Source organism: Quercus suber, unplaced genomic scaffold (assembly GCF_002906115.3).
Source record: "Quercus suber isolate HL8 unplaced genomic scaffold, Cork oak 2.0 scaffold_76, whole genome shotgun sequence".
Taxonomy (NCBI): domain Eukaryota; kingdom Viridiplantae; phylum Streptophyta; class Magnoliopsida; order Fagales; family Fagaceae; genus Quercus; species Quercus suber.
Window position 1 is genome coordinate 1,050,419 of NW_027069541.1, and position 26,223 is coordinate 1,076,641.

Consider the following 26,223-nt stretch of genomic DNA (forward strand, 5'->3'; position numbering starts at 1 on the left):
AAAGTCCTGTTTTTATTTTCCATCATTCGCATTCAAAATTTTAAGTTTTTGAGTCATGGAAATAGTAATCCAAAATCAAGCCAAACAGTTTGTCATCTGTGGGACCCACTCGGTTTGGATGATGGATCATGAAAACTGAGTGATATCACTCAGTTTTCATGATATCCAAACAAACTCTTACTAATCAATCATTTCGTCAATATTGCAATTTAAAATGAAGTTTGAAATGTTGAGAATGAGAGCCTTCAATCTTTAACTTTCTATAATTCTCACTTCTTCTTCTATTTGGATGCAGGCTTTTGGTGGCAGTGATGGCTCAGAGGAAGGTTATAACCATCACCAGCCTGAAATGCTTCTTATTCTCATTTCTTTTTTTGAAGTAATGAAAAACTCTAAGAAATGGGGCACAACACAAGAAATGCAAATTCTGGAACAGCTTTCAAGATTATCTTTTGCCCAATCCTAACAAGTTATGATGTTGATATAATACTGGCCAAAATTGTGAGCAATGGCATCTTCCCTATGCTGAAATTCTATATTTTAAATATAGTAAGCATTGGAAAGTATTTCAATTAGGTAGTATCACTGTCCTTTGTAATTTTTTCTTCAGTTCAACCTGAATGACTTGGATTTTATACCCAGAAAACACACTATAAAAGCCCTTGAAAATATCTGTTGGAACAATTGCTATAGGCAACTATCAAAGGCCCTTGTTAATAAGAAAATAAAATTACTTTCAACTAGAAAACAAATTAATATTTGTTGCTGGTACTAGTTAGTTGTGTTCATTAGTTGTTGAATGAATCTTTGCTGTCAACTAGAAAATTGAGAACCCCAATCATTCTTTAAAAAAAAAAAAAAAAAACCAAGAACCCCAATCATGCAAATTTTTTTTTGAAACCATCAAATCCAGAATAAATTAAGATATTCAATACAACAGAAAATTATAGTTCACTAAAACTAGCACTAGTTTATGGTACAGATGTTGGGTGCAAGTTTAGAACAATATGGCTAGGAGTAGAATTTAGTATTTAAGTTGCTGTTATGCTAAAAAAGAAGAAGAGTATTGCAGAAACTCTATTGCTAAATTTTGGATATTCAACTTCATTTACAACTCACATCTATATATAGATGTGTTAAGGAGTTTAGGATGACTACAAGCTTCAAGAACACTACAGAAGGTTGCTTCATTTCTCTTTAATTGACACTTGTCCATGAGGTGTCTACTTGCATGCTTGCTTGGTGCTGGATTCTTCATTTGTTGACACTTAGATTTTAGTTGCTTCTTTCTTTGACACATAGGGAGCCACTTGTCAATTACAAATTACATTTAACACCCCCTCTTAATTTGTGATTCTCTTTTGTGTTGACAAAGTTGAGTTGTATTTCTTCTTCTTGCACCAATTTTCTGATGAAGTGATGGCGGAGTTCAATGTGCTTTGTTCTACTGTGAAACACTAGCTTTTTGGTCATAGCAATGGTTGACATGTCACAGTAGATGATGGTTGGCATCTCTTCACTTTGTTGCATGTCTGAAAGAATTCTTCTTAACCATACAACTTCACATGCTGCATCTGTTGCTACTATGTATTCGGCTTTGGCTGATGATAATGCAACGGTTTTTTGCTTCTTTGAGGACCAAGAAATTGGTTTTGTACCTAGGCAAAATAAGTAACCAAAAGTGCTCTTGCGGTCATCAATTGAACCTGCCCAATCACTATCTATATATCCCACTAGCTTGCTGTCTTTTTCTTTCACATATTTGATACCAAGTTTATTTGTACCATTTAGGTAGCGTAGAATTCTTTTTGCTGCTGTGAGATGGATTTTGCTTGGTTTATTCATGAATCTGGAAATAAGACTGACCAGTTGCACAATATTTGGTCTTGTGTTTGTTAAATAAATTAAGCTGCCAACCAAACTTCGATAATTTCTTGCATCAACTTTTTCTGTGCCATCGTCTGAGTGCAATTTCTCATTGAATGCCATTGGGGTGGATACTGGTTTGCAATTGTTCATTTGGAACCTTTTAAGTAGATCTTCAAGATATTTTTCTTGAGAAATAAATATTTCTCCTTTGCATTGATGTACTTGGATCCTTAGAAAATATTTCATGAGACCTAAGTCTGTCATTTCATATTCTTTCATCATTGCTCCTTTTAATTCTGCAACCATCTCTGGGTTTGTACTTGCATAAATAAGATCATCAACATATAAACAAACTAAAAGAAAATCTTTTATACCTTTTTTCTTGACATATAGTGATGGTTCACTTGGACTTCTTTGGAATCCATTTTGCTGAAAATATGAGTCAATTTTGCTATTCCATGCTCGCGGCGCTTGTTTTAGTCCATATAAGGCTTTTTTGAGATGATAGACCTTATCTTCTTTTCCTTTCTGCACATAGCCTAGAGGTTGTTCCAAATATACCTCTTCTTCAAGTTCTCCATTTAAGAATGTTGCTTTTACATCAAGTTGGAAAACTTGTAGCTCCATTTGGGCTGCTATGGCTAGGACAGTTCTGATAGTTTCCATGCGAGCAACTGGTGCAAAAGTTTCATTTAAATCCACACCTAGTTGTTGTGAGTAACCTTTTGCCACCAATCGCGCCTTGTGCTTTTGAATTGAACCATCTTCTTTGTACTTGGTCCTATAGACCCATTTTAGCCCAATTACTTCTTTGTCTTCAGGATGATCAACAAGTTCCCATATGTTGTTCTTTTCAATGGTTGCAATTTCATCATTCATTGCTTTTATCCATACTTCTTCTTTAGCTAATAATAACCTACCATTTAAAATTTATTGTAAAAATATTGTGATAAAAATTAATACAGATTTTAATTTTAACGTACTATTAAAATTATTTTTTTCTCTTTCTAAAAAAATTATTTTTTTCTCACTAATATTAGCTAATAATAACCTATCTTTTAAAATTTATTGTGAAAATATTATACAAATATTGTGATAACATTTCCCCTTTCTTCTTTTTTTTTTTCTTTTTTTTCCCTCTTTTTTTTTCCTCCACCCACGTAGCCTTCTCTTTTTTCTTTTTCTTTTTCTTTTTCCTTCTTTTCCATTTTTCCCTACCACTCCCTAGCCTCCAGAACATTCCACTTCCACTTTTTTCTTCATCTCTTTTTCTTTTCTCCTTTTTCCCTTTCTCTTTTCCTCCAGAACGTTGTTCCACCGCTGAGCTCTTTTATTTTTTTATTTTTTTTTTTGACAATTCGAAAGCTGCTCTTTCACTTCCTCCAGAGAAGATGATGATGATGATGATGATGAAGATGATTGAAACATTGGGTTTGTATTTTTATTTTTATTTGATTTTGGGTTTGGGTTATGGGTTTTTAATTAATGGTTTAATTTTGAGTTGATTTTCTGTGGATTTTGGGTTTGATTTTGAGTTGGATTTGAAATGGGTTTTGTTGATTTTGTTGATTGTGGTGGTAGACCGGGTTCATGGATGACTTACCACGGAGAGGGCAGAGAAGAGATGAGCGTGAGAGTGAGAGAGCTCAGTGCTTGACGGCAGAGCAGAGAAGAGAAGAGAAGAGAGAAATAAAAGGGAGAACTGAGGTATATATATTGCAAGGGTAATTTGGTGAACAGCAAGAGCTAACGGATACATATGCGCGTTTGCCTTTGCTTATGGACCTCTGATGCTCCATATTGTTGCGCGTTCATGGATTATTTTTTGCCTTGGCCCAAAACGTAACTTTTTTCAAAAAGTTGCGTTTTGGGCTGAGCCAAACGCAAAAAACTGTCTCAGCATTTGTAAAATGCGCATAAATGGTAAAAGTGGGCTCTAAAAGCCCAACCAAACGGGCACTAAACCAAACATGCCCTAAATATCTGTTTAAAGTTAAAGATAGAAGGCTCTTAACATTTTCAAACTTATTTTTTTAATTTCAATACTAACAGAATGAATAATTAGTAAATATAAGTTAAAAAAAAAAAAATGTAAACCTACCTCATTACTCATTAGGCAACTTTCTTTGCCATTTCTTAACAACACCTCTCCCCATGGTGGAGTTATTTCTGAATATCATTCATAGGAGAAACCGTTAGTCCTTCAAACTAGCCTTCAATTATGCATATTGAACCTCAAAATATCATTTGCAAAATAGGGATATAAAGGGAAAATTTTATAATGTTGCACACCAAAGTAGTAGTAGTAATAATAACAATAATAATCACTGATGATATTTAGATTTGTCACAAATTTGGAATTCTATTGATAATGACAAAGCTATTATGAAAAGTATTTAGCGAATCTAATACTGTGCAACCTAGGGAATTTTCACTTGGCCAAGTTCCACAAAACAAGTTAAAGGAAAGAAAACCCCTAGTATTTAAACATATGTAAGTCCTCTAAGGGATATCTTCAAATACTAGCATGACACACGGATATGATGTGTCATGATAGCTAGTATTTAAACATATGTAAGTCCTCTAAGGGATATCTTCAAATACTAGCATGACACACGGATATAATGTGTCATGATAGATATAGTATTGGGGGATTATGGGACTAAAATTAAATCCACTAGCAATTGTTGGTCACAATATTTTCAGTATCATTATTTTGGCAAGTAGCAGAGCTAGTTCACCTAAAGCAAAATAGAACTTTCTGACTATGTTTCTAATTGACACCTTACTCCAATAGCATGGTAACTCCCATTTGATAATCTAATGCATACTGTTTGTTTAAATTTGTTTAAGCTATTCTTAAGAAAAATTTACAAATTAATAATAGTTGAAAATTTGAAATTGTTACTTACGTATCAGTTGTAGATGATGATTCTGAATCATCCCTCAGACTGAGCGAAGCCAATGGTTTTGACAGTGACACCAGAGGATCAACTTCAGAACAACTACACGAGTCAACTGACCATCTCATTGGAACAAGTAAACACCTATAGCAAATAAAATGTTGAGTTAGGGTTCCACGACAAACATCTTAATAGTTAGCTACTTATTGTTTTTCAAAGTTTGAGGAAGTCAGCATAAAAGTTTTGATTTTATTCTTTCCTGCACCCTGCATGCCCAAGGCACATATTCTGTAACAATGCCTTTGCTTAAATAGTAATTATTATAAATATCTCTCTCTCTCTCTCTCTCTCTCTCTCTCTATATATATATATATTTATATGTTCCTTTACATATATAAATAGATGAAGACTCTTGAACGGACTTCTTAAAGTATAATTGACAGATTCCTTTAATTTAGGCAAACTTCATTATACCACGTTGCCTCCGACCAGAAAATCTAATTAGAATAGCATATAAGCGAATGCTTCCACTTTTTACAAGTCTTCAATGTCGCCTTGGTGGTTAGTTGGATGTGTTGCTTTCCCATAGGTCAAAGGTCCAATGGATTGTAGGGGGGGGGGGGGGGGGGGGGGGGGGTCTTTTTTTTTTTTTTTTTTTTAAGTTGACTAGAAGCTAATTGACAAATCATAAATTCAGATAAATGCATACCCGTTGAGAGATTTGTATTTGCATTGACTCATCTTATCCGCTGTATAATTCTCAAAAAAGACATCAAGATGATTTGCTACTCTTGGTATTTCAGATAATGGCAAAATATCCCAGACCTTCAAAATTTGAATGTAATATGAATTTTCCTTAAGGATGTCTACAGTCCAAACAAGATTTAGACACCCATTGACCTTGTACTGCTCCAATAATTGGGAAGAAGTTCCCCGATAAAAAAAGATGTTTTTCTTCCTGCGTGATTGACGCCAACCATTTGCTAGATTTTCCAATAAAGTAAGGACTTGTTTACAAGTCTCAGCATTTTTCACTCTCGACATGGAATTCAAAAAGTCATTGCTAAAAGAGACCTACAAAAAACAAAAACAAAAATGAAGTATCTGTCAATTGATTAATAATGTTTGAACCTAATCACAACACTAACATTAATAATCTAGGAATATGGAATTCAAATCCTAATAACAAAGACAATGGTTGATGTATCATTAGAAATATGACGAGAAAACTTTGAATCAGCATACATTCCATTTGGCCTTTCTAAACAGAAAGGAATCCATGTTGAGTAAAATGTGTATTTGGTTATGCTCAACCAAGGACACCGTAATAGCCTGAGCCAAGCTCTTGTCTACATCAGCATTGTAGAAATGCCCCCGTTTCTTGGCATCAATGACTAATTCCTTCCAAATAGTGCAACTTTTAGTTAAAGTTGCTTCATTTCCCAATATCCAAAGGCAATGCCTGTAGAGTAAAACCATGCCAATTAATTGCAAAAACTATCAAAGCCCCAAAATATGTTTGAGCTGCCCATAGTCAAGTCTATAGTGTGTTACCTTGCACGGGTTAGTGCCACATTTGCTCTTTGATGATTTTCAAGAAAACCAACGACTCCATTCATATTACATCTGACAGTTGAGATAATTATCACATCCTCCTCACCACCCTGGAAACCATCAACAGAGCGAACACTAATTGAGAAGTCATCATTAGAATCAGCACTGTAGTGTTTCACCTTCTCTCCAATTGCATAGACTTGTGCCTTGTATGGTGAGATGATAACAACTTTAACTTTCTTCTTTGTGCGAACGGATTCTTTAGCAGTGGCAAGAGAAACAAATAAAAAAGAGAGTTGTTGAACTCATTAAATTATCTATCACCAAGCTAACTATAATTAACATTCATAGCATAACATTTCAGCAAAATTGAGACTACGATTAGTTGTGAATTTAGACATACCTTTGAAAAGGCTTGCAACAATCTCAGATGCTACAGCAACCTCAACCATATTTTTGAGACTATGGCTGTAATCAAATTCCTCTTTTCCATGTGCAATATTAATGAAGGAGTAAGAGCCAAACATATTTCCCTGGAGGAATCGCCTCTCATACCTTCTTTCTTTGACATTGGGGCCATCCAAAATCTGATTTTCATAGAACACCCTATTTGGAAATAAGCTTATGGATGGATGCATCCTATGCTGGACATTAAGAAGGTTTTTATTTTTTCCTAGCAATACTAGCCTTTGGAACAAACTTCTTCCAAATCCAGCTTCCTCAGAAACCTAATAATAGCAAGTTTTAAAGATACATAAACTATATTAATAATTTGTAGAGATAGACAAACATCCAGTGAGTCATAATAATAAAACTCAAACCTTGCTTTTAACCATCGCAGGAAGTTGCCGTTCATCCCCAATGAGAATAGCGAGGCGGAGGCCAGGAAGTTGTAAAGGAATGGTGGATTCACATTCCTTAAGCTGAGCAGCTTCATCTATAACCAGTACTTCCCATTGAGTCTTTACTTCATGTAATTTAGCAGAGCTTGATACAGTGCAGAAATATAGACATGAATTTTCTAGGCAGAATTTTTTAATCTCCCACTCATATCTAAAGTCTGGAACAGGGAATTTTTTTGGAATTGTTCTAAGTATCCGAAGGCAATCTCCTCTCACAAAACTATATTTCATCAAGTGACCAAATCTTTGATCATTTTCTTCAGAGACTTGCTCTAATTCTTTGTCAGCAACAGTAACATTACTCAACAATTTTTCTAGAGATGTGAGCAAATCAAGGGCTAACTTCATCTTCTTTACCACTTCTAATGAAATAAAAGAAGTCGGTAAGTGTGTACACAAATTTGCATTACAATACTTCAAACGCTGTAAAGTGCAATTGAATCTCCTTTGAACAAATTCCTCAAACGATAAATGACTGTCACATTTGTCAACCACCTGTCCTTCGTTTTTCTTGTATTTGTTTTCATTTGAGACTTTAACAGTAACATTCCTCACATTTTTCTTGCTCTTCTTGTCTTCAATTTTCTCCTCCTCATTGTCTATCATGCTTCTATCATTCAAGTACAAATTGTATTGCCGTCTAGGGTCCTCCAGCAAACATATCATTGATGTTAAACTACCTTTCCAACCAGATGATGAAACAAGGCATTCATGTAGCATGCTAACTCGATTATCAAGGAATATATCGAGGAGGTTATGGCGATCCAGAATCTTCATTCGCTTCCCATTTCCAAATAAAACCACATCTCCAAGCCCGTAAGTATCATATTCAAGTGACTCTGTCACATTCTTTAGAAGCCTCTGTGTCACTTCCAAAACAGCAGTATTAGTTGGGGCACATGTAAGTGTTTTGTATTTCATTCTAAGCAGAGAGAATAAGAGCACACCAACTGTCTTGGTTTTCCCAGTTCCCGGAGGGCCCCATATTAATTTGACAGTATTCTGATGATTGCATTCCCTAGTTACCATGCAGCTAAGAACTGCATCTTTTTGGGAGCCATTTAAATCAGAAGAGCAGATTTTGGAACTAATAGCTGAAAAGGCAGCATTGCAATTTTCTTCAATAAGGAAGGTAGTACAATTTGTAGCATCCTATATAACGTAAATAGAGGGAGGTCAAAAAAAATTTATAGCCAATAAAAATAGCAAGGCCAAAATAACTGTTGTCCCAAAACTTTAGTTCAAGACCAATTTTAGACCCTTAAGTTTGAAGTGATCCCAAAAAATTTTGAAATTGTCAATTTTAGTCCTTAACAAGCTTAAAGTGACTGCTTTTAGTCCCTATGGAGTGATTTCGTATTAGTTTTTAATTTGGAAACATCATCTAAAGGACTAAATGTGATCACTTTAAACTTAAGGAATTAAAATTGCTCATGTGCTAAAGTTTAGGGACCAACAACAGCGAATTTAAGCCTAATATTAATATGCCATATGAAATAAGCAATTGCCAAATTGCTTACCATAGAACTAGATTGCAGCACATTCTGAATGATGTTTAAGTTCCCACCTTCCAACTTAGAGTTCAAGGCCCTCCATATACGAATATTTGTGGTCATGTTTATCAAGGGAACTGCATAAAGAGTCTGTCTCTTCTTGTTCTTGTCATGTTCAAACAAGATAGGCTTTGAGGACAATATTGTCAGTGAATTTTCGTATCTCACGCTCAGAACAAAAGCAACAACATAGGACCTGTTTTGTCTTTCTAAATCATCAATGCATTTTGGTCTTACGTCTGTTATGGCAATGATGTCTCTAACTTCAGGTTCATATCTCACACCATGATTCTCAATTTTTTTCACACTTTCAAGTGTAACATGGTAAAGGAGGTCTTTGGGTGGTTTACATTTCACAGATTGCGTAACAGAAAATATTTCACGCGTAGGTGCTTGGGATACTGTTGACATGCTTGACAACAAGTCAGCATGAGTTTCTTCAACAAGTGGATCACAGAATGAGGTCAAGTACTCTGTGGTTGAGGAGAATGTCTCTGGGATCTTTCTCACCTATGTGAATAATTTTAATCAGAGGAAAGATAAGCACACGTAGAAGTACATTACATGGTATGAAAATAATTGCAGCACTATATCTCTTTATGAAAATTGGTAACATACAGAATAAATAGTTGAATTAAATCATAATAATTCAACTATTTGGTACGGCTAACTGCTAGATGTCATACTATTTAGTCATAGCCCCTTCTCCTTTCCTATCATGATTTACTTGACAAGATATAAGGAACTAAATACAAACTTTGAATAAAAATGATCTATCTCGCTCTTAGACTTAGTGTTCTACTTTATACTCTACCAAATATAATATGTCATTAGTCTTCTTTTTTCTTTTTTCTTTTTTCTTTTTGCTTTTCATTTAAAACTTTAATTACTTTATAAGGAAAAAAAATCCTAGTGGAGCATAAAGTGGAACTAGGATTTGTATTCAGCAAACCTTTGTTAAGTCATTTAGGGGCTGTTTGGTTTTTCTTTTTCTTTTTTTTTCATCACTCATCACTCCTCACTCAATTTTCATCACTCATCACTCATCACTTAAAATACCCCTATTTCCTAAACCCACCCGTTTGACAACTTTTTTCACTTCATATCACTCAAATATTTCAACCTTTTTGTGGGTCCCATAACTGAGCTGAGTGTACGACCCGTCTATTTTTTCTAATTTCTTATTCTTTCTTTCTTTCTGACTCTTCACAACAATGCTTCTTCTCTTTTCTCAACCATTACTCCAACAACTTCCTTTACTCCTCTCATCCACCTCTCTTCACCTAAAATAATTTTGCTCCATTTGTTTTACTTTTTCTCTTCCTCGTCATCTCTCAAGTGGTACGTTTGGAGTTTCATTTCTTCACAGCCGAAGAAAAGGTGTCTTGTTCGAAGAACCCCAACCCAATTGAAACCCATCAGACACCGAGAAGCCTAGCCGAAACCAAGACACTCTTCGGATCTCTCCCTTGCTCAGCTCGTGAATTTTCTACCAAAGACTTTGCCTAGGTGAGAAGCAAATAATAGATCTACGCCCAAATAATCTATAATAAAAAAACCCATAAATTTCGGTATGCCAACTTCAAAAATTATATTCAATAATTATAGTCAAATGTCCCAAATTATCTACAGATGCTAGACAGAACCGATTTAGATTTGTGGTGGTATGAAAATGGAGTTGTGATTTGGTGGTATGAAAGTGATTTGTATGGATTTTGGATTTTGGATTTCCTTAAGGGGATTATGGATTTTGATGTTAAATTGAAGGTTGACGTTGCATTTTCGAATGAAGGTATGATGTTGGTTTTGGATATGAAGCCGTGTGAAAAGGAAAAAAAAATGGAAGATGAAGAAGACCAGACCAGACCCAGCATGAAAGGGAAAAGAAAAGAAAAAGAAGAAGAAGAAGAAGAAGAAGAAGAAGAACAGTGTGAGGAAAAAGAAAAAAAGAAGAAGAAGAAAAAAAAAACAAAAAAGAATGTCAAAAGTTGCAGCTGACCTCTGACTAGTGGGTCCCTCAGTGTGTGTTTAATTACCAAAATGCCATTGGAAATTATAAGAACCAGATTTGAATCCCTAGCCCAAAAGGTGAATGGACTTAGGCTCAAAAAGCCCAAAATAATGAATTTGTAAAGAATTGGTTGGAAAACTAGACTTTAATGAATCAAACAAACATTAAAGTAAATTTAGATGACAAGAGAATGAAAATAGACAAGTTTATGACGAAGAAAATCGTTCTCGGCAAAGTCTGAGGAGATTTGTTCTTATATACTTCTTTCAGGTTTGATTACAAAGTCAATTCACAATGCTACAGTGTTTTTTCCTTCCTTTCTTGATCCCCTTTTCTCTTGGGGTCTCTTACATTATATATGTCCCTTTTAATAATCTTAGCCCTCTATCTGTTGATCATCCGAACCACTACATGAGTACTTGTCCCATCGAACATCCTTTTTGGCCCTCCGTAAGTTGGAATAGCCAAGGCAGCATTGTTCAGGGGTCCTTTCCACATAAATGCAGCCAAAAAGTTAGCTGCAGAACATTCAATGCAGTGACAGTAGCTTTTCCTTATACATTTCTGAGCTTCCATCCTTCTTGTACGTTTATAATACACATCCCTATCAGTAGAACATCTTGGAAGGTCACTTTGAATGATAGGATATATATTTAATCTGTGCTTTGCTTATCCGAGGATATAACCCTCCTCGGACCACGTTCCTCAACCTTTCCATTCGCAACCTACTCATGGGATTTTGAGCTGAATTCCTCCACAACCGTTTATTCACTCTCGGACCAACCATCGTCATCGGCCAAGGCTCAAGGCCCAATATACAATTTTGGACCCTCATCCCCACAATAGTCCCTCAAAACTCCGATTTTTCCTTCTAACCCGAGGAGAAAAAGTGGGGTTTTGATTTGTTAAGAGTTAAGATCATTAAATTCTTTAGTTTACACATGTGGGAATACCGTTTTACGTGTCCCATAACTGTTACTAACGCTTCGGAGCCCACGATACATCATTGATTGCTCCAGACAGGGACATCCAATGGTGAGACGCAGATCCTACGGTAAACATTTCCCCTTGAATTTTGAGCAGGATAACTCCCACTTAATTCCATCCCTTATATAAAGCACCCATTGAAATCATTTTTCCTCATTTCACAAGTTCTCAAGCTCTCCAGAGATTCCTAGCTCTTAAACCTTCAAAGCTTCCTAGATTTGTAAAGTCTCCAAGTCTTTTTCTCCGAAAAATTCAAACCTTTAAGAAGTATCAGAAGCAATTAACGTACTCATTCTCATAAGTTTCCTTTTTTCTAGGGTATTTTCTCCTCGGCCGGTCTCCTCGGCCTTCTATTCTTTGTTTCTTTCCCTTGAAAATTTCTTTCACATCTCTTTAGTTCGCCTAGATGGGTAGGTTCAAACACCTTGTCGATTCTCCTCTGGGTATGGAGGGTTCTAGAGCTAAGTATCACATTCCGCAAGGAGTAGCCCTAGGGTATTGTGCTTCAGACCAAATAGTCACACACAAGGAGGAAAGGGAGGTTGTCATTCCTATGATCGCTTTCATAGAAGGAGGAATGACACTTCCCATGGGTAGGGTGACCCGAGACTATCTGATCAACCATAGGTTGACTCCCCATCAGTGGGCCCCTAACCTATTTAGGGTCTTGGGTAGCGTAGATGCTCTCAACGAGTAGATGGGCCTAAGACTCACGTGGCATGATGTCATTCACATGTATGAGTGCCACAAGCTCTCCGGTGTGGGATATTACCTCATCTCTCGATCTGACATTGTTAGACTGATATCATGTCTTCCTAAGTCTAACAAAGGCATGAAGTATGACTACGTGATTGCCTCTAGGGAATGGCACAACGGTCTTCACTACCCAACTTGGGAGGGAGATCCAGGTGGGGTACCCTAGGTTTAGGTTCCTCGACATGGGATTTAGCCCCTTTAGCTTTACCATCTTTTCTTTCTAATACTTTGTTTTACCTCAACGATGGACTTCATTAATCTAACCATGGTTTACTACTCAGATGTTTTTGTAGATAAAGGGCACCTTGCTCCCAGGCTTAGTCTTGTCAATGTCACAACTCTCAACAAGGTGCTGTGGTTTGAGATTTTTGTGAGTGAAGATGAGCAACTGTGAGCCATCCACTTAATATTGGACTTCCAGCCTTTGTCAAACACATTCCAAGACGTGGGCCAAGCAATAAGGGCAAGCGATCCAAGAATCCACCGGATAGACATCTCACGGCCCTATTTCTTGGCTCGGGAAGACCTCCCTTCAGTTGAACTTCCTCTTCAACGTTCCCCAGGAGAAGTAACTGCTCTGAGGGAGGAAACAGCTTCCTCACATCTATCTCTTGAGGCCGAGATCAATCAATTCCAACTTGAAGAAGAAGAAGGAGCACTAGAAAGGCCTGCAAAGCTCTCGGATTCCAAAGCTGAATTTGACAAACTTTTCGTGGCCCATTCTCCAAGGCTTATAGTCGCCCAGGTTGATACCAGCTCCGAGGAAGAGAAGAGTATGGCCTTGAATCTTAGAAGAGGCCTTAAAGATTTAGTCACTAGGAGAAAGGGGGCATCATCCAAGGATGCCCCAAAGATCCAACTTCCTCCCAACCTTCCCCTTCCCCCTCTCCCTTCCCCCCTTGGTCTACACCCTGACCCAAATTTGTAGCAGAAGAAGAAGAAGGGGAAGGAGATCGAGGAAGGGGAGATTGCCCCAATGAAGGAGTCGAAACAGTAAAAAACAAACAAAGATAGACAAATGAGGCAGACTTCGGTGGAAAGCAAGGAGGACTCTCTAGGGGTCGAAGTGCGTCGACCACAATGCACTTGGGCTCCCCGGCTGGAGCTAGACGGCACTCCCATCCCTTGGGATGCTTCAGTTTGGAGCTTCTAAGGAGGGCACTTAGGCTACATTGCTGAAGCCCTAAAACAACCTCTTCTCCTCCCTAAAGATATAGACGCTCTTAGGCACTTTAAACAGCCTGACATCTTCTTGTCCCTGAAGAGGGACCTTGCCATGGTAAGCAATCTAACAAATTTTTGAATTAAATGTTGATTTTTATGCTAACCCATCTAACAAATCTTCCTTTGTGATTTTTATGCAGGTCACCCAGCAAGTTTATGTGGTCGAGGAGTGGGTCTAGGACGCCCGCAATGAGGCTAGGGTTAAGGCCCACTCTCATGTTGAGGTTGAGAAGTCCCTAGGAGCCCTCAAGCAAGAAAAAACGAAGCTGGCCAATAAGCTGACCACTTCAGAGAAGGCACGTCTAAGTGCTAAAGCTTTTTTGAAGAGCGCGGAGACCTAGGCTAAGGACCAGTGCAAGCAACTTCATATGACTGAGATTGAACTAGCCACCTAGAGAAAACTGGTCTTGGACCTTAAGGTTGAGCTGCAAAAAGCTAAGGATGTAGCTCGGGTGGCTAAGGAAGCTTCTGAAGCTGCGGCGACCGCATCCTATAAGCGTGGGGTGTAAGAAACGGAGACCCGGTTGGCAAAAGAGGTGGCAGTAGTGTGTAAGGAGTCCCTCCTGACTCCGAGCTAAGGAGGGTGGAGAATGTCTTCTTCCCAAAGGACATCCGAGAAGTTCTAGGCACGCTTCCTCCTCCTCTTGCTAATCCTCTCCCCCCTTTTGAGCTGCTCCCCACCACCCAAGCCCCTCCTCCTGATGTTGAAGTCTCAACAAGGGCTAGAAAGGTTACAGAGGTTCAGCCACTAGTGAAGACCAAAGACTCCGAGGACACCCTCACAATCAAGGATGTGATCTCCAAGGTCAAAGATGCAAAGCCTAAGTCCAAGGCTAGGGATTCCTAATCCAAGACAACTGATCCCAAGAAAGACTCTCACCCAACAAAGGCCTAGCTATAGGGATTTCTTTTTTTATCTTTCTGCATGTATTTTTCTTTTGTTATGGTGTTTTCACCACTGTTTGTAATATAACTTCCTTTTGATCAATGAAGAAACTTTACCTTTACCTTTAGTTTCATGAATCTTTCTTTTACCTTGTAACTTTTATTCTCTTGTTAATATTAACCAAGATTGCTGGCAATAGTGAATTGTTATTACTCATACTTTAACAAAAGCTAAAAGTATTGTATTAGTGCTAATTCAAATAAATTGTACAAATGTTAGTAATAAAGAGAATTATCACATACTTGTACTGAAAGTTAGGACTTCTACAAGGAAGGCTGAATCTTATAAAAATGAATAACATATCTTGTGAAAAATAAACAAGGCAAACAACCCTTATTCTGCTCAACACTTAGATAAATATCTAAGGACATTAACTTACTCAAAACAACTGATCCGTGGAGTCGTGTGTAACCTGGGATTTATTCTGGTACTTAGGAAAACAAATGGGTTATGTCAATTTACCCAAAACATGTGATCCGAGGAGCCAGGCATGTTTAATGTTCTGTTTAATATATAGAAAGATGTCACTAAGTATTACTTTTTCCAAAACATGTGGTCTGAGGAGCAAGACATGACTAAAGTTCTATTTAATACTTAAAAAGATGTCATAGAGTGTTAATTTCCCCAAAGCATGTGGTCCGAGGGACCAGGTATGACTAAGGTTCTGTTTAACATTTAGAAAAAATGACTTAACATATCAATTTACCCAAGATATATGATCCAGAGAGCCAGGCATGACCAAGGTTCTGTTTGATACTTAAATTGATGCTAGGAAGTATTAATTTATCCAGAGCAGGTGATTCGAGGAGTTAAGCATAGTTAAGATTCTATTTAATGCTTAAAAATGATTAAAAGATATCAATTTACCCAAGGTATGTGATCCGATGAGCCAGACATGATCAAGGTTCAGTTTGATACTTAGATTGATGCCCGGAAATATTAATTTACCCAAAGCAGGTGGTTCGAGGAGCTAGGCATAGCTAAGGTTCTATTTAATACTTAAAAAATGATTAAAAGTATCAATTTATTCAAGGTATGTGGTCCGAGAAACCAGACATGACCAAGATTCTATTTGATACTTAGATTGATGCTAATAAGTATTAATTTATCCAAGGTATATGGTTCGATGAGCCAGACATGACCAAAGTTCTATTTAATACTTAGAAAAATGTCATAGAGTGTTAATTTCCTCAAAGCACATGGTTTGAGGAGTCATGCATGATTAAGGTTCTGTTTAATACTTAGAAAAAATAACTTAACATATCAATTTACCCAAGGTATGTGGTCCAGGGAGCCAGACATGACCAAGGTTCTATTTGATACTTAAATTGATGCCAGAAAGTATTAATTTACCCAAAACAGATAGTCCGAGGAGCCACGCATAGCTAAGGTTCAGTTTAATACTTAAAAAATGATTAAAAGATATCAATTTATCCAATGTATGCGGTCCGAGGAGCCAGGCATGACCAAGATTCTGTTTGATACTTAGATTGATGCTAGGAAGTATTAATTTACCTAAAACAGGTGGTTCGAGAAGCCAGGCATAGCTAAGGTTCTATTTAATACTTAAAAAATGATTAAAAGATATCAATTTACCCAAGGTATATGGTCCGAGGAGCTAGGCATGACCAAGATTTTGTTTGATACTTAGATTGATGCCAGAAAGTATTAATTTACCCAAAGCAGGTGGTCCGAGGAGCCAGACATAGCTAAGATTCTATTTAATACTTAAAAAATGATTAAAAGATATCAATTTACCCAAGGTATATGGTCCGAGGAGCCAGGCATGACCAAGGTTCTGTTTGATACTTAAATTGATGCCAAGAAGTATTAATTTACCCAAAGTATATGGTCCGAGGAACCAAGCATGACCAAAATTCTATTTAATACTTAGAAAAATGTCATAGATTGTTAATTTTCCCAAAGCATATAGTCTAAGGAGCCAGTCATGACTAAGGTTTTGTTTAACACTTAGAAAATTGACTTAATATATCAATTTACCTAAGTTATGTAGTCCAAAAAGCCAAGCATGACCAAGGTTCTGTTTGATACTTAGATTGAAAGTAGAACGCACGACGCACAATATAACAAACCCAAATAGGGTGAAGAAAGCTTCCATTAATAGTAATACCTTCTCAAGTTATTTACATTTCAGGGGCATGGTACAGCCTTTTTCTCTAGATCTTCGAGAAAATATGCACCTATTCCAACCACTGATGTGATATGATATGGTCCTTCCCAATTGGGTCTCAATTTTCCCCATGCTGGGTTATTTGTAGTTCCTAGAACCTTTCTTAACACCAAATCACCAGGTGCTAGCAGCCTTAGCTTTACGTTGGCATCATACCCTTGCTTGAGCTTGTGTTGATAATAGGCCAACTGGACCATAACATTTTCTCTTCGTTCTTCAATTAGGTCCAAGCTCTTCTCCAATAGCCCTTCATTGCTGCTCGAAGTGAAGGAATTCGTTCTCAGTGTAGGGAATCCAGTCTCTAAAGGAATGACAGCCTCAACCCCATAAGTCATTGAAAATTGTGTCTCCCCAGTAGACTTTCGAGGTGTAGTCTAGTATGTCTAAAGGACATGTGACAGCTCCTCCACCCATTTCCCCTTCGCATCATTTAGTCTCTTCTTGATTCCACCCACTATGACTTTATTTACAGCCTCAACTTGTCCATTCCCTTGTTGATAAGCCGGGATGGAATATCTATTCGTTATTCCTAGGTCACAGCAGTATCTCCTAAAGGTTTTACTGTCAAATTAAAGTCCATTGTCTGAGATGAGGGTATAAGAAATTCCAAACCGAGTGACTATATTCTTCCAAACAAATCTTTTGGCATCCACGTCCTTGATATTTGCCAGCGGTTCAGCTTTAACCCATTTGGTGAAGTAATCAGTGCTGGCCAATAAATATCTCTTATTCCCTGCTGCCTTAGGAAATGACCCTACAATATCCAAGCCCCATTGAGCAAAAGGCTAAGGACTAGACAAAGGATTAAGGACCCCTTTAGGTTAGTGAATGTTTGGGGCGAATCTTTGGCATTGATTGCACTTCTTCTCGTACTCCTATGCTTCCTTCTGCATATTTGGCCACCAATAGCCTTGTATGAGGGCTCTGTGAGACAAAGACCTACCCTCTGTGTGGCTTCCACAAATTCATTCATGTAGTTCTTCTAGGAGTAGCTCTACTGCTTCAGTATGTATGCACAGTAGATATGGGCCAGAAAATGATCTCTTATATAACTTTTGGTCCTCAAACAGCCAAAATCAAAGAGCCTTTTTCCCTACCTTGTCAGCTTCAGACTTATTCTCGAGCAAGACATCTTCTTTAAGGAATAGTATAATAGAGTCCATCCAGCTAGGACCCACCCTTACTTGATGAACATGAACCACATTTCCTCTAACCTCAACAGGTTTACATAAGTCCTCCACAAGGACCGAGGTAAGCTTTGTGCCAAGAAGGTTGCCAGTGTGGCAAGAGAGTCCGCATGTATATTTCTGCTTCTAGGGACTTGTGATAAATTAAATGACTCAAATGCGGACTGTAAGTGTCTAACTTGGCTTAGATATTCCTGCATTCTGAAATCTTTGGCTTTCAACTCCCATTGAGGTTGACCTACAACCAGCTTTGAATCAGAGAATATTTTCACTACTTTTCTGCCCATCTTCTGAACCATGGTCATTCTTACTAGCAGAGCTTCATACTCAGCTTCATTGTTTATGACCGAAAAGCCCAATCTCAAGGATTTCTCAATTGTAATCTTCTTAGAAGATATCAAAACTAGCCCCATTCTAGACTCTCTATGGTTTGCTGCACCATCCACATAGACCTTCCAAGCTAAAGGTTCTTGTACGGAGATTACACCAACTGATTTTTCATCCATGTTCTGCCCCTCTCCCCTCTCTTCTAACGGGGTTTCAGCAAACTCAACTACCAATTTGGCGAGGATCTGACCTTTAACAGAGGTGCAGAGCATGTACTTGATGTCAAAAGCCCCTAGAATTGTACCACACTTTGCAATTCTCCTTGTGTAATCAACACTTTGAAGTAGAGATCTGAGCGAGAGCTGGGTTAAGACAACAATTATGTGTGGGTTTGGATAGGAAGGTTAGTTGCGATGTGTTTTCCAGCTTCGCGTTTTCTCTTTTTTTTTTTTTTTTTTTTTTTTTTGCCGCACTTGTTGACTTTGTTTATGTGTGGGTTTGGATAGGAAGGTTAGTTGCGATGTGTTTTCCAGCTTCGCGTTTTCTCTTTTTTTTTTTTTTTTTTTTTTTTTTGCCGCACTTGTTGACTTTGGGGGACAAAATTCACTGTGCGTGTACTGTGCGTGCACTGTTCACGCAATATTTAATATTAAAAGTGGGTCCCACAATACTATTCACACATTTAAAAATTATTTTGTTACAGTGTTTTCAGCAACAATCAGTTTTTATCAACTTTCAGCAACAATAAGTGCTATCCAAACGGACCCTATGTGTGATTGGAAGTAGTTAGGGAGCTTACGCATAGCATGTACTACTGCCAAAATGGCCTTCTCTAGTGGTAGGTAACCGACCTCGGCCTCATGTAGAGACTTGCTCACATAATAAACTAGTCTTTGTACACCCTTATCAACCTGTATCAGCACCAAGCTTACTGCATGGGAGGCCACTACAATGTAGGCAAACAAAACTTCATCTGCTTCGGGCCTGGACATGATGGATGGCCGAGATAGATACTCTTTCAACTACTAGAAAGCCAAAACACACTCCTCAATCCATTCAAATCCCTTCCATTTTTTTAACAACTAAAAGAAAGGCCTACACCTGTCTGCTGACCGAGAAATGAATCGATTTAGAGCAGTGATCATCCCCGTCAGCTTCTGGACCTCTTTGGGATTCCAAGGTGGTTACAGATTATTGATTGCCTTTATCTGGTTAGGGTTAACTTCAATTCCACAGTGGGTGACCATGTACCCCATGAACTTTGCTAATCCAACACCAAAAATACGCTTAGAAGCGTTAAGGCGCAGCTTGTGTTTCCTTAATATCCTAAAGATATTCTCAAGGTCATTAACATGCTCGAATTCTGCTCTACTCTTTACCACCATATCATCTATATAAATCTCGATATATTTTCCTAACTATAGCTCAAACATCTTAGTCATTATCCTCTAATAGGTAGCCCGAGCATTTTTCAAACCAAAGAGCATCACTTTATAATGGTAATTCCCAATAGAAGTGACAAAAGCTGTCCTTTCCTGATCTTCCAAAACCAAAGGTATTTGGTAGTAGCCCTAAAAAGCATTCAAAAAACTCATTCGATGATGACCTTCAGTGGCATCCACCAGCTGGTCGATCCAAGGCATGGGAAAGGGGTCTTTTAGGCAAGCTTTGTTCAAATCTGTGAAGTACACACATACCTGCCGCTTTCCATTCTTTTTCTTCACAACCACAGTATTGGCCAACCACTCAAGGTAGAAAACTTCCTTAATAGCCCATGCTTGTTTAAGCTTATTCACCTCCTCCTTGACAACCTTAGAATGCTCTTTAGATGAGCGCTGAGGTGGTTGCTTTCTAAGGAGGACAGCCGGGTTGACATTCAAATGATGGCAAATGAATTTTGGATCTACCCCAGGAGCTTCATAAGCATTCTAGGCGAACACATCAATATTCATTCTAAGAAATGCTAGTAATTCTTCCTTCTCCCGAGGAGGCAACTGAGCTCTGATCTAAAAAAACTTCCTTGAATTACCATTTATAGCAATTTCCTCCATCCTTTCACAATTTGCCTCCCCCGACGCCTTCTCCGCAGATAGGACTGGAAATCCCTTCTCTCTTAAGGAATAACTTTACCCTTTCCCTTGTCTTGCTGTTGGTCCTCCTCAACCATTTTATACTTATCAATCCGATCCATGAGCTAGCATACACTAGTAGCAGGCTTCTCGGTCAAAGACTTCATTAAGCCATGCTCGGCAAGCAAGCCGACCTTGAAAGTGCTAATGGCTACATCGTTGAAGTCACCATCTATCTAGTTGAACATCTCCCAGTATTTGTCCGAATATGTTTTCAGGGTCTCTTCTTCTCTCATGGATAGAGACAATAAGGAATCTAAAGGCCGAGGAACCCTACTACACGTAACAAAGCGGGATCTAAACGCCTGAGTGAGTTCTTTAAAGGAATCAATGAAACCTGCACTCAGACCATCGAACCACCTCATCGCCACAGGCCCCAAGCTGGATGGGAATACCTTGCACATCAAGGCCTCGTTTTTGGAGTGCACAGCCATTCTTTGATTGAAGTGGCTAACGTGCTTCATAGGGTCTGTTCGACCATTATACACAGTGAACGTGGGCTAAGTGAACCATCAAGAAAGTCTCCCTCCCTCAATTCTATCGGTGAAAGATGATCTAAAAATTTGATTGAGTGCTCTACTCATAGCATCATTTCCTAGGCCTCTCGAAGATAAGTTTCTGTTTTTGCGCTCATAATGGCAGTCTTCATCAAACAAGAAGGATTCACTAGGAGGGGTTCTTGATCTACGCCTATAGTCACCATCTTTTTCATCGTCGGAAGAGAAATCAGAATTGAAAGGAGTTTGCTTTCGCCGTTTATGGCGTAAGCTTCTCTTCAACTGATCAATTTCTAGCTGCATGACTCTGGTATTTTTCTCGTGAAAGAGATGGCTACCACCACGAGAATGGTTCTTATTAGTATGGTTAGTATGTACACTCCCCTCCCAGTCCCTCTTTTGTTCAAGATCACGAAAGTTATCTTGACGTTGAGACCCTATGGACTCTACCTGGTTTGGACTTGAACCTACCATCTTTAAACGTTGGACTCATTGTAACACCAGTTCCCCCCACAGACGATGCCAATTGTAAGGACCAGATTTGAATCCCTAGCCCAAAAGGTGAATGGACTTAGGCTCAAAAAGTCCAAAACAATGAATTTGTAGAGAATGGATTGGAAAACTGGACTTTAATGAATCAGACAAACACTAAAGTAAATTCAAATAACAAGATAATGAAAATAGACAGGTTTATGCCAAAGAAAATCATCCTTGGCAAAGTCCAAGGAGATCTGTTCTTACATACTTCTTTCAAGTTTGATTATAAAGTTAATTCACAATGCTACAGTGTTTTTTCCTTCCTTTCTCGATCCCTTTTTCTCTTGGGGTCTCTTACATCCATATGTTGATCATCCAAGCCACTATATGAGTGTTTGTCCCATCGAACACCCTCTCTGACCTTTCGTGAGTTAGGATAGTCAAGGCAGCACTGTTCAAGGGCCCTCTCCACATAAATGCGGCCAGAAAGTTAGCTGCAGAACATTCAATGAACTGGCAATAGCTTTTCCTTAGATATTTCTGAGCTTCCATCTTTCTTGTACATTTATAATACACGTCCCTATCAGTAGAGCATCCTGGAATGTCACTATGAATGATAAGATATATATTTGATCTGTGCTTTACTCATCTGAGAATATAACCCTTCTCAGACCACCTTCCTCAACCTTTCCATTCGCAACCTACTCATGGGATTCTGAGTTGAATGCCTCCACAACCGTTTATTCGCTCTCGGACCAACCAACGTCCTCGACCAAGGCCCAAGGTAATGTGTTTTCAGTTTCTATAACTCATCACTTAAAAATCAAAGAATTGAGTGATGGAAACAAAAACTGGAAACAAATCCAAACAGAGTTTTTTTGGTGAGACCCACATATTTTGAATTATGAGTAATGGAAACAGAGTTATGAGTTATGAAAACAGCAAATCCAAATAGCCCCTTAGTATTGCCCTCTCTCACGTAGTTTTAAATCCTAAACTCAGCCACTAAGCAAAAAGGGAATGGCTAGTATAATTAAATATTAATACAACTAACTCTCCAGAGATTATTAACCAGAAAAGGTTTTAGAGTCACCTGTCTGACCAAAAAATGCAAAGATTTAGCAACACGCAAGAAAAGTAAGAAAACATAAAATAGGTCAATGTAATTTTAGGTTAAGTTCATTTTTTTTATTTAAAAAAAAAAAAAAAAAACAATTCTGTTTAATATACAAATCTACCTATAAATCTAGGAACAAAATATTTTTTACAACTTTATTTTCATAACTACTCACAATAAAAGTGGTGTCAGCAGTGATTCTCAGTAAAAGTGATATACCTCTAATAGGGAACATTAGTAATTATTGAAAAAAGTTTTTTTTTTCTTAAAGGAAATCAATATTACCCTTCCCCCTGAAAACATTATTCATATCATAATCCACATGCTGAAACTTATTTTAATTAGAAAGAGGAGGGTGAGAGCTTCATGGTGGACAAACCTGGTGTTTGTGAAGATCTTCATTGAGAACATCCTTGAGAGACCAAGAGAATACCAAATCTACTAAGCTTCTACCCGGAATTTCTTCCTTCTTCACCTCAGTCTTCTCCACCATTGACTCCATAATTTTAGTTTCAGTCTTCTCCACCATTGACTCCATAATTTTAGTTTCTTGTTCGCTTCAGTACAGTCAATCATTGTCAAAAATAACAGACCTAGTAATGATTATCACAAATAGTGTGCATGCACTCACAAGCTGAAATCGTGAAATCGTGCACACGATTTCATAGGCTATGTATAACTAGCTATACGCAACAATAATTAGCTTAAATCATAATGAGTCATGTATTACTTATTCTATCATCCACATGCGTTGACATTTGGCTAAAAAATAAATTGCATAAAAATAATATTCATATGATAATCCACATGCACAAACCTGTTATTATTAAAGAGCACATTGAGAACACCCTTGATAGACCAAGATAGCAAACCTATTAAGCTTCTACCCTGACTTTCATCCTTCTTCAACTCGGTTTTCTCAATCATTTTCGCTTCTGTATAGTCAGTCTATGTGCCAAAATCCCAGATGCCCTTTAAATACAGAACAATAAAGGTTCAATAAGCATGAAGGAACCAGCTTGGAAGAAGATAAGGAAATAGTATAAATACCATTTCACGTCCATGATGAAAGTAAGAAAAAATGAGACTACTACCCAAAAAAATAAAATATTGGCTTAATAAGAGAGCCTATTGTAATATGGTATCCTTAGTCTTGGTCAATAAACAAATAAATATATACACAAAATCATGTAAGCAAATGTTAAAAGAATGACCGAAGTCATATTCAAATGATAGAAAATATGTAGAAGAAGAGGTTTACTTCAAGTCAAATGAAAGTATTTACCTACCTTTACTGTCCTGCCTACCTTCCTTGAATAATGGCATTTTTTATTCTATTCATACGACTATATGCATGCATTGCAATATATTTAATACTTGTTTGATATATACATTTCCAATTACTTAACCTTTTTCCAGGAAAAAGCATAAATGAGAACAACAATGTGAAGAAGAAGAAGATGATAATGATACTGAGACTGTTTTTACTTTATATTAGTAATTTATTGAACAATGTCTAATACCTGGTCCTACATAGGAATGAAAGGTTTGGCAGGCTCACCAAGATCAACAGACGTACGCCTTTTGGTCTTCAAAATCTTGTCTTTTCATTTACTTTGTGGTACAAACTACAAATGAGTCAATTCGAAGAGAAAGAGGTACCATTCACACTTTCCCATGAGTGGGAAGAGAGAGAGAGAGAGGTTTGTTTTGGTTTGGTTTGGGGTATGCAAATCTAAAATGACCGACACAAAGTGAAGAACAAAACAAAGGATTTTGTTACAAGGACCCCAAAACAAATCTTTATTTTAAACAAAGACAAGAAGTTTTTATATAGACACACAGACAATCATTAGTTGACATTAGTTTGTACTAATGTATAACATGTGTATAAGTAAGTACATATAAAAATAATCACAATTATACTTACACATATATGGATTCAAATTACGTCTTTTGTAGGAGTTATACTTTTTTTTAAGCCATAGATATATAGATGAGTTTTACTTCTTCTTCTTCTTTTCTTTTCAAAAAAAAAAAAAAAAAAAAAAATGTGTCCAAATGAAGAAGAAAATAGGGTTTTTGATGGTTTATCTATATTAGACTTTTTGTCTTTTGCACAACATTATTAACTCACTTAAAACAAAATTTTAAAATAAAAAAACTTAGATAGGACACATGATGCAAAATTAGGCAACAATTAGAATCTAATTTAAAATCTGATTTTATTTTTTCTCGACTTTGGCTTTATACATATATATATATATATATATATAGTACCTACCATATATAAAGTGTAAACTGTAAGTAAAAAATTGTGACAAATGTTGTCTACTTTCTTCCAATGTGGCAAATGTTAGACATATTTTTGCCTACAATGTATACTTTAAACGATACTATCCATGTAAACTAATAATTTTCCTAAACGCACATAACCCATAAACACACACAGGCAATTTTTGCCTTTTGCACTTTTCCAACATTAGAGTTTTTATAAGACACGCACCTACTCACTTGAACTCACTTCACGTAGTAGACACATATGAACACCTCAGTCCTCACTTTACAATACACTTAAAATTTTACTTTTATATCACTTCATTTAAATATTCTTTCTTTATTTTTATTTTTATAACTTTGTGGAATGTGAAGATGTAACCCTTAAGGAATAAACTTTTTTTTTATCACTTTTTGCTACAATAAACTTTAGTTAGTTTGTATAAACTTTTAAGTTTACCACCACCACCAATGTAGCATGCTTTTTAATGTTTTAGGTCCTAAAATAGCATTTTAGTTATTTAGCACCACCAATGTGAATACTCTAAGACCCACATTTCATTCAAGCCCACATTTCTCATCCACTCAAATTGGGAGGAAATGAGGAGAAAGCTAATTAAAAAAAGTGTAAGTTTTAGGGCCACCGCTAATGATATATAAAATTTCAATTTTGTCCATCACCTTTCATATACACTCTTTATTTTAATGGGGATATTTAAGTAAAATACATACTAAGATTAAACATCTTTTATTTTCCCTTCCCCCACTCTTTCCAAACATGCAAGAGAGAAACATTTTCTTTTCCATTTTTTTCCCTTAATCCTTTCTCTTCTTTTCACTTCTCTCGGTTACAACCAAACATAGTGTAAACACACTCACTTTTGTAAGGACACTTGGACACTCATGCTAGGAATTGGTGCTTATGCATTCACACACCAAATGAGCACCACACCCCTTATTTATATACATGGTTCAAGTTGGTTTTAGGGGTGAAAATATGGAAGGATAGAAAACTCCTTTATTTGGTTGAGAAACAAAAATGCGATGATAGAAAATTGTATATATAGAAATTATATCTTATGCTCCTATCACATAAAAAAGAATAATGGTTTATAAGAATAAAAATAAAACTAATGTGGAGGAATGAGAGGAAGAAATGGGTAAATTCCCATTTAAGCCCTCTTTCTTCCCCCATTTTCTCCCCAATTTGGGGAGAGAAAAAAAACACTCCAAAATGGAGGGCCCAAGGAAAAAACACGTTATCCCTACCAAAATCAACCCCCCAACCAAATAAGGTCACTATTCAAATTTCACCC

General features: G+C 37.1%; 1 protein-coding gene across 1 annotated transcript; it reads right to left on the reverse strand.

Moving 5' to 3' along the window:
* Positions 1-3,964: 3,964 nt before the first annotated feature.
* LOC112003924 (uncharacterized) lies at positions 3,965-23,732 on the reverse strand. The gene is made up of 10 exons (XM_065773520.1): positions 23,448-23,732; positions 23,010-23,187; positions 8,749-9,291; positions 7,148-8,380; positions 6,730-7,054; positions 6,327-6,585; positions 6,018-6,234; positions 5,482-5,846; positions 4,782-4,916; positions 3,965-4,038 (listed from the first exon to the last, which is right to left on the reverse strand). The coding sequence occupies exons 1-10, from the start codon at positions 23,555-23,557 to the stop codon at positions 3,975-3,977; spliced, it is 3,429 nt and encodes a 1,142-aa protein (XP_065629592.1). The 5' UTR covers positions 23,558-23,732; the 3' UTR covers positions 3,965-3,974.
* Between the last annotated feature and the right edge of the window lie 2,491 nt (positions 23,733-26,223).